This window comes from Oncorhynchus clarkii, chromosome 9 (assembly GCF_045791955.1).
Source record: "Oncorhynchus clarkii lewisi isolate Uvic-CL-2024 chromosome 9, UVic_Ocla_1.0, whole genome shotgun sequence".
In the NCBI taxonomy this organism is placed as follows: Eukaryota; Metazoa; Chordata; class Actinopteri; order Salmoniformes; family Salmonidae; genus Oncorhynchus; species Oncorhynchus clarkii.
In genome coordinates this window covers 30,454,609-30,464,075 of record NC_092155.1, presented here as the reverse complement: position 1 = coordinate 30,464,075, position 9,467 = coordinate 30,454,609, and the positions used below count along the sequence as shown (strand labels likewise).

The 9,467-nt window shown below is 43.1% G+C and overlaps 1 protein-coding gene across 2 annotated transcripts in view; it reads right to left on the bottom strand.

Annotated features, from left to right (window-relative positions):
- Nucleotides 1-534: 534 nt before the first annotated feature.
- Nucleotides 535-9,467, bottom strand: part of LOC139416205 (stromal interaction molecule 2-like) — a 90,813-nt gene continuing 81,880 nt past the window's right edge. The window contains exons 9-12 of one of the 2 annotated variants that reach the window (XM_071164603.1): nt 8,378-8,478; nt 7,609-7,847; nt 1,804-1,990; nt 535-1,571 (exon numbers count right to left, since the gene is read on the bottom strand). In XM_071164603.1, the coding sequence (XP_071020704.1) occupies nt 962-1,571; nt 1,804-1,990; nt 7,609-7,847; nt 8,378-8,478 (1,137 nt within the window). In that variant the 3' untranslated portion in view covers nt 535-961. The remainder of the gene's footprint in view (nt 1,572-1,803; nt 1,991-7,608; nt 7,848-8,377; nt 8,479-9,467) is intronic. The other variant, XM_071164604.1, reaches the window with a different exon arrangement.

The following is a 9,467-nucleotide window of genomic DNA, read 5'->3' as shown; positions in this document are numbered from 1 at the left end:
CAGAGGGTGAATAGGTAAGACAAAAGATTTAAGTGCCTTCGAACGGGGTACGGTAGTAGGTGCCAGGCGCACCAGGTTTTTCTCGCTCAACAGAACAGTTTCCCATGTGTATCAAGAATGGTCCACCACCCAAAGTACATCCAGACAACTTGACACAACTATGGGAAGCATTGGAGTCAGCAGGGGCCAACATCCCTGTGGAACACTTTTCACACCATGTCGAGTCCATGCCCTGACGAATAAGGCTGTTCTGAGGGCAAAAAGGGTGGGTGCTACTCAAAATTAGGAAGGTGTTTCTAATGTTTGGTATACTCAGTGTGTGTGTGTGTGTGTGTATAAATACAATCCATTGCAAAAAACCATTGGAAACACCAAGCGATTTTGGCTTCAATAGCCTACCATGTGTTGCATCTCCAATGCCTCTCCCCATACATCATTCTCATCTGTACTGTATACATTAATATTTACTTGGCGAGCAGCGCCGGTCCTTTCCCAGAGTACAGGAAAGCAGTAGTGCAACAAACTTAAGTAGTATTTTTTTTTCTTTCTGAAAATAAATGTGTCAAGTAGAAGCCCCTCAACCTCCAGATAGAACACAAGTGAAATTTATTTTGTTGTTTCTTTAACTGAAAAAGAACCAGAAGAGGTTGAGTGAGCAGGCTCATGCTTTTCACGGTTGCCTGGGCGATGGCAGCTGGCATGACCCTTTACCTTTTGACCTTTCTGTGACCTTTGAAGGCTTAACTTTGAGGCTATGAGTGAGCAAAAACAATTCATTAAAATGCATTATTGAGGTGCCCAGACAGAGCTTACATTCCATCTTTGAAGAAAAAAAAGGAACAATGGAACAAAAAAAAATGTTTTAGTTTCCGTTGACAACGTACATTTTTTATTAAGGCTAAAATGACTTCATCTTGATCCTTTTTTGTCCAGTCCCCTCTCTCTCGCTCTCTGAGTACTACTACTTTTTCTTCTTGAACAAGCTCTTGATCTTGGACGAGGACTTCTTGGTCTTGTCTCCGTTGTCACAGGAGTCCTGAGAAGAGGTCCTCTGTAGTTTCTTCTCCTTGCCCCCCGCCCCCCTGCCCTCATTATCCAGTGAGGTGAGGGATGGGTTGCGCCCCACCACCACCACCACCCCCCCTGCCCCCGTCATGCCCGCGGGCAGCTGGCCCATGCTATAGGACTTCTCTAGGATGCCGTTGAATACGGCCTTGTTGCCCGCCGTCGGGGTGGTGAAGGACATGCTGTGGGACTCTGGGATGGAGCCACGGGTGAGGTCGGGTGAGCCCTTGTGTTTGTGCGAGTGCGTGTGGGAGTGTGAGTGGTGCTCCAGGGCAGGGGAGGGGTTGGCCGAGGAGGAAGTCGAGAGGGACGCAACTCCCCCTTGAGGAGGGGGTGAGTCCCGGATGTAAGTCTGAGGCTCCTGCTGGCTCAGCATCATCAGCTCCTCGCGGGAGATCTTGCGGTAGGGGGGCTCTGGGCCTGGCGTGCAGGGGTTGGCATAGGACTGTTTTCGTCCCATGGAGGAGTTGAGAGAGTCTGTGTCTGAGGACGTATCCTGAGTGTCCCTGTGACAGAGAGAGACAGAGAAGCAGGCAGAGATGAGAGGCAGACAGACACAGAGCAGAGACACACACAAAGCAGACAAAGCAGGGGCAGACAGAGACCGAGTGTAAGAGAAATAAAAATAATTACAATGCAACTAATATCAGCACACTTATATAATGTCTTATATTCTAAATAAATTACCCTAAACTGATCCGGTATAAAAGAGGGCAGAGGTGGTGAAAGGTAACATACCCCTTTCTCTCGATGAAGAGGATGTGTTCTTCTTCACCCTCTGGGTGGTAGGAGAGGGGTGGGCTGGACATAGAGAGCAGGTCAGGGTCGGCAGACATCATTGAAGGCTGCGGGGTGCTGTAGAGACTCCGGCGGGACCGACACAGGCTGCTGCTGCGCGTCAGAGGGGGCCGCATTATAGAGGCTGCTGGGAAAATACCAGAGAGAGTAGGGATGTAGGTTACACAGCCAGATGTGGTCATAAAGATGGTCGGACTGAACACACACACAACCTAAAACACAAATTTTAATTCTATTTTAGCGTTATTGATGTAAAAATCAGACAAAGTAAACTCACATGCTGTACTGGCCATCATCACTTTTGTAACGCGTTACGTAATCAGATTACTTACTGTATATGAGTAACAGAGTAAAGTAACACATAACTTTGTCAACTTTTTTTAGTACAGTTACTTTGTCAAACAATGAGCAATACTTTCAGAATCATCTCTCTACCGGTTGCGTGTTTCCATGATCCGATCTCAACTTGTTTCTTAATTTAGTTCTCGAGCGAGCGGGAAAAGGCTGTTTGAGGGACGTGTCTATAACCAGAACTGGTCTGACCAAATCGGAATCCATGCTTCAAGATTGTTTTGTCACGCGGACTGGGATATGTCCTGGGTAGCCTCTGAAAATAACAGTGACCAATACACTGACACGGTGACTGAGTTCATCAGGAAGTGTATAGCGGATGTTGTTCCCACTGTGACTATTAAAACCTACCCAAATCAGAAACCATGGATAGATGGACGCATTCGAGCAAAACTGAAAGTGTGAATCACAGCATTTAACCATGCAAGGTGACTGGGAATATGGTTGAATACAAACCGTGTAGTTATTCCCCCTGTTAAGGCAATCAAACAAGCAAAACATCAGTACATAGACAGTGGAGTCGCAATTCAAAGGCTCAGACACGATATGTATGTGGCAGGGTCTACAGACTATCACGGATTACAAAGGGAAAACGAGCCACATCGCGGACACCGACGTCTTGCTCCCGGACAAGATAAACACCTTCTTCCCCCACTTTGAGGCCCGCTCCCAAGGACTGTGGGCTCTAGTTCCCAGTGGCCGATGTGAGTAAGACATTTAAAACGCATTAACCCTCGCAAGGCTGCCGGCCGGCTCAAGATGTCCACCGTTGTTCCTGTACCCAAGAAAGCAAAGGTAACTGAACTAAATTACTATCGCCCCATAGCACTCACTTCTGTCATCATGAAGTGCTTTGAGAGGCTAGTTGAGGAACATATCACCTCTACCTTACCTGACACTCTAGACCAACTTCAATTTGAATACCGCCCCAATAGATCCACAGATGATGCAATCGCCATCGGACAAGAGGAATACCTATGTAAGAATGCTGTTCATTGACTATAGCTCAGCCTTCAACACCATAGTACCCTCCAAGACTGCCCTGTGCAACTGGGTCCTGGACATCCTGGGCCGCCCCCAGGTGGTGAAGGTAGGAAACACCTCCACTTCGCTGATCCACAACACAGGAGCCCCACAAGGGTGCGTGCTCAGCCCCCTCCTGTACTCCCCATTTACCCATGACTGCGTGGCCACGCATGCCTCCAACTCAATCCTCAAGTTTTCAGACGACACAACAGTTGTAGGCCTGATTACCAACAATGACGAGACAGCCTACAGGGAGGAGGTGAGGGCCCTAGTGGAGTGGTGCCAGGAAAATAACCTCTCCCTCAACAAAACGAAGGAGCTGATTGTGGACTTCAGGAAACAGCAGAGAGAGCACACTCCTATCCACATTGACGGAACCACAGTGGAGAAGGTGAAAAGCTTCAAGTTTCTCAGTGTAGACAATTTGAAATGGTCCAGCCACATGGATAGTGTGGTGAAGAAGGCGCAACAGCGTCTTTTCAACCTCAGAAGGCTGGATAAATTTGGCTTGGCCCCTAAGACCTACAAATTTCTATAGATGCACCATTGAGAGCATCCTGTATTACCTCCTGGTACGGCAACTGCACTGCCCGCAACGGCAAGGTGGTGCGGTCTTCCCAACGCATCACCGGGTACACACTGCCTGCCCTCCAGGACACCTACAGCACCCGATGTCACAGGAAGGCCAAAAAGATCATCAAGGACATCAACCACCCGAGCCACGGCCTGTTCATCCCGCTTACCATCCAGAAGGCAAGATCAGTCTAGGTGTATCAAAGCTGGGACCGAGAGACAGAAAAACAGCTTCTATCTTAAGGCCATCAGAGTGTGAAATAGTCATCACTAGCCGGCTACCAACCAGTTACACAACCCTGCAACTTAGAGGCTTCTGCTCTATATAGAGTTGAAGTCAGACATTTACATACACTTAGGTTGGAGTCATTAAAACTCATTTTTCAACCACTCCACAAATGTTTGTTAACTTCACTAGGGTAGGGGGCACTATTTTCACTTCCAGATGAAAAGCGTGCCCAAAGTAAACTGCCTGCTACTCAGGCCCAGAAGCTAGGATATGCATATAATTGGTAGATTTGGATAGAAAACACTCTAAAGTTTCCAAAACTGTTAAACTAATGTCTGTGAGTATAAGAAAACTGATTTGGCAGGAGAAAACCCATCCAGGAAGTGGGATTTTTTTATATTTGTATTTTTCTATTGAATGCCATTACAGTATCCATTAATTTAGGACTCAAATTGCACTTCCTATGGCTTCCACTACATGTCAACAGTCTATAGAAATGGTTTCAGGCTTGTATTCTGAAAAATGAGAGAGTAAGACCACTTTGAATGAGTGGACCCTACAGTGTCCCAGAGATTTTTCATGCGTAAGACCGAGAGCGTGCCTTTCTTGTTTACCTTTTGTATTGACAACGTTATTGTCCGGTTTAAATATTATCGATTACTTAGGCTAAAAACAACCTGAGGATTGATTATAAACATCGTTTGAAATGTTTCTACGAACTTTACGGATACTATATGGATTTTTCGTCTGCCTGTTGTGACTGCGTTTGAGCCTGTGGATTACTGAACAAAACGGTTTTGGAATATAAACAGGGACTTTATCGAACAAAACAAACATTTATTAAGTGCAACCATATGAAGATCATCAAAGGTAAGTGATTAATTTTCTCTCTATTTCTGACTTGTGTAACTCCTCTACTTGGCTGGTAACTGATTGTAATGATTTGTCTGCTGTGTGCTGTTCTCACATAATCGCATGGTATGCTTTCGCCGTAAAGTGTTTTTGAAATCTGACACCGTGGTTGGATTAACAAGAAGTTCATCTTTAAACCGATGTATAACACTTGTATGTTTTATGAATTTTTATGATGAGCATTTCTGTTTTGGAATTTGGCACTCTGCAATTTCACTGGATGTTGGCCATGTGGGATGCTAGCAAACTACAGTTTTGGCAAGTCGGTTAGGACATCTAATTTGTGCATGACAAGTCATTTTTCTAACAATTGTTTACAGACAGATTATTTCACTTATAATTCACTGTATCACAATTCCAGTGGGTCAGAAGTTTACATAAACTAAGTTGACTGTGCCTTTAAACAGGAAAATTCCAGAAAATGATGTCATGGCTTTAGAAGCTTCTGATAGGCTAATTGACATCATTTGAGTCAATTGGAGGTGTACCTGTGGATGTATTTCAAGGCCTACCTTCAAACTCAGCGCCTCTTTTCTTGACATCATGGGAAAATCTAAAGAAATTAGCCAAGCACTCAGAAAGAAAATTGTAGACTTCCACAAGTCTGGTTCATCCTTGGGAGCAATTGCCAAATGCCTGAAGGTACCACGTTCCTCTGTACAAACAATAGTCCACAAGTATAAACACCATGGGACCACGCAGCCGTCATACTGCTCAGGAAGGAGAGGCATTCTGTCTCCTAAAGATGAACATACCTTGGTGTGAAAAGTGCAAATCAATCCCAAAACAGCAAAGGACCTTGTGAAGATGCTGGAGGAAACAGGTACAAAAGTATCCACAGTAAAACAAGTCCGAAATCGACATAACCTGAAAGGCCACTCAGCAAGGAAGAAGCCACTGCTCCAAAACCGCCAAAAAAAGCTAGGGTTTGCAACTGCACATGGGGACAAAGATTGTACTTTTTGGAGAAATGTCCTCTGGTCTGATGAAACAAAAATAGAACTGTTTGGCCATAATGACCATCGTTATGTTTGTTTGGAGGAAAAAGGAGGAGGCTTGCAAGCCGAAGAACGCCATCCCAACTGTGAAGCACGGGGGAGGCAGCATCATATTGTGGGGGTGCTTTGCTGCAGGAGGGACTGGTGCACTTCACAAAATAGATGGCATCATGAGGGAGGACAATTATGTGGATATATTGAATCAACGTCTCAAGACATCAGTCAAGAAGTTAAAGCTTGGTCGCAAATGAGTCTTCCAAATGGACAATGACTCCAAGCATGCTTCCAAAGTTGTAGGAAAATGTCATAAGGACAACAAAGTCAAGATATTGGAGTGGCCATCACAAAGCCCTGACCTCAATCCTATAGAATATTTCTGGGCAGAACTTAAAAAGTGTGTGCGAGCAACGAGGCCTACAAACCTGACTCAGTTACACCAGCTCTGTCAGGAGGAATGGGACAAAATTCACCCAACTTATTGTGGGAAGCTTGTGGAAGGCTACCCAAAACGTTTGCCCCAAGTTAACCAATTTAAATGCAATGCTACAAAATACTAATTGAGTGTATGTAAACTTCTGACCAACTTGGAATGTGATGAAAGAAATAAAAGCTGAATTAAATAATTCTCTACTATTATTCTGACATTTCACATTCTTAAAATAAAGTGGTGATCCTAATTGACCTAAAACAGGGAATTTTTACTTGGATTTAATGTCAGGAATTGTGAAAAACTGAGTTTAAATGTATTTGGCTAAGGTGTATGTAAACTTCCGATTTCAACTGTACATAGACATGGAATCACAGGCTACTTTAATAATGGAACACTTGTCACTAATGTTTTCATACTACGTTACTCATTTCATATGTATATACTGTATTCTATTCTACTACATTTCAGTCAATGTCACTGACATTGCTCATTCTAATATTGATATATTTCTTAACTCCATTATTTTCCTTTAGATGTGTGTGTGTATTGTTAGATATTACTGCACTGTTGGAGCTAGGAACACAAGCATTTCGCTACACCCGCAATTACATCTGCTAAATATGTGTATGTGACAAATACAATTTGATCTGGAGAAATGTCATGATAGCTGCTGTCCATAGAAATGTATAGAGAGCACACCTCCGATCTTTGCTATTGATCACTTCTGTGATAGCAAAGCCCATTGAGGCCTTTCCCATCGAGTTGCAAGTGTGCCCTCAATACATCTCTATGGGTTCGTGTGCCTGCGGTCGATAACCAAAACTGGTGGTTCGAGAAAAGAGTTTTAATGAAACGATAGGAAATCTCGACAGATGTTTGGTTTACAGTATATATGGCTAGTGAAGCAGCCCAATATATAGCGCATCTTTTGAAGACTAGCACAGGAAAGCAGCACCACAGATGAAAAGAGAAACTAGTGATGGTATTGCTCCCTCTGACAATCGAACAAACGGTGAGATTGAGATTTTTTTATGAAAGTAATGTAAAGTAATACAACTACTAATATAACATGTTACTTTCTACATAAAGTAATATTGCAAAGTAGCGTGTTACTTTTGTTCAATGTAAGGAGTAACAAGTGATCATACACACACACACACACACACTCAGTCACTTTACAACTCTAACTGGAGTATTTGCATTTCTGTGACAACCTCCATACGTACAGGTGAATTGTGGAATGATTGGAGGCGTGTCCTCATCGAGGTCGTCCACTCCACCGGCGATGGGGTAGGGGGGCACGGAGACACGGGGCATGACCACCCAGCTGTGGTCAGAGTACAGGGTGGCAGTTAGACTGGGCAGCCCAGAGTTGTGCACCAGGGGGAAGCCACACAGTTTCTCAATCTGCTGCCAGCGGTGGAGACGCTCCCTCAGGCAGGCGGTCACCTCCGACAGGGACTTCCTGGAACAATCAATCAAATCAAATGTGTTTATAAAGCTCGCTTTATATCAGTAGTTATCACAAAGAGCTTTTACAGCCAACAACCTAGACCCAAAAGAGCAAGCAAAAGAAGAAGCACATTGGTAAGGAAAAACTCCCTAGAAGGAAGAAACCTAAAGAGGGTTCCAGCTCAGATGGGAGGCCCATCCTCTTCTCGCTGTACCAGGTAAACTGTCTTTTTCCAGATATTACACTTTGGTTTCTGTGCCTATACCACTAATGCATGGACAACAACTTATTGTAATAGGTATTGACACCCTAGGTAGACTGACATAGGTGGGGATCCTGATTTACATGCATTTTGCTACACCCGCAATAACAATAATTGTCTCGATCAGTAATCAATAGCTAGTAAATACCCAAGTCTTTCACATCGATTCAGCTCATGGACAAAGACATATGGACGAGGGTGACAAAATCCAACGCGGGTGAGTGTGCGTATTTGTCTATGCGTGTGTGTCTGTTGTGTGAATGCGTGTGTGTTATCCTACTTGGCCTCTAGGATCTTGTGGTCCACTTCATCCAGTGATGAACTGTGGGCGACGTGAAGTGTTCCAAACACAGAACTCCTCTTCTTTTTGATTTTCTCTGCCTGTAACCCATTTGAAAAATTACTATAATATACTATGCTCTAAATACTGTTGTATGACTAGATGTATATACTATAGTATTGATTGCAGTGTTCTTGTGGAAGTATACTATAGTATTCACTGCAGTGTTGTTGTAGTATTTACTGTATTGTTTTAGCATAAGCATACTGTAGTATTTACTGTAGTGTTATTGCATAAGCATACTGTAGTATTTACTGTAGTGTTTTTGGATATGACTGTAGTATACTATAGTATTCACTGTATTCTGTATTTTGTGGACATTACTGTAGTATTCACTGTAGTGTTTTTGTGGGCATGTCTGTAGTAAAGTTTATTACAGTATAAATACTGTAGTATTACTATAGTAAAAATGATAGTGTATACTATAGTAACTATTGCAGTGTTTTTATTACTGTAGTATTTACTATATAGTGTTTTTTGTTTTATTTGACATAGAAGTGGGGGCTTTCTCCTTGATGAAACCTACCGGGCAAATACTAAGAGAAAATGTTCCATAACCTGTAAGACCGGCGACTGAATGGATAGTTCAGAGCTTCTGCTCTTTTCTATAACCTGTAGGGAATACAATATGTGGTCTATACTTGGCATATAGGTTTCTCACTCATGGGTGCCACAAATTGTGATATTGGGGATGAGAATGGGTGGAGCATATTCAAATTAAATAATGTAGTATGACTATAGTTAAAAACAGTGCTTTAGCAGACATATGACTATATTGGAACACAATCATCACTGAATGCATAGCATTCAGCAATATTTGCTGTCTATACTACAATAAAACATCAGTGCCTTATCTTTTCAAATATCTGCCCAGTTTAGCTGTTGTTCATGAATAAATTAAACAGTGAAACATCTCTTGTCAAGACCACAATCTGTTGGCTGGAGCAATAACAGACCTACATGCACTGATATACACTACATGGCCAAAGGTATGTGGACACCGCTTCAAATGAGTGGATTTGGCTATTTT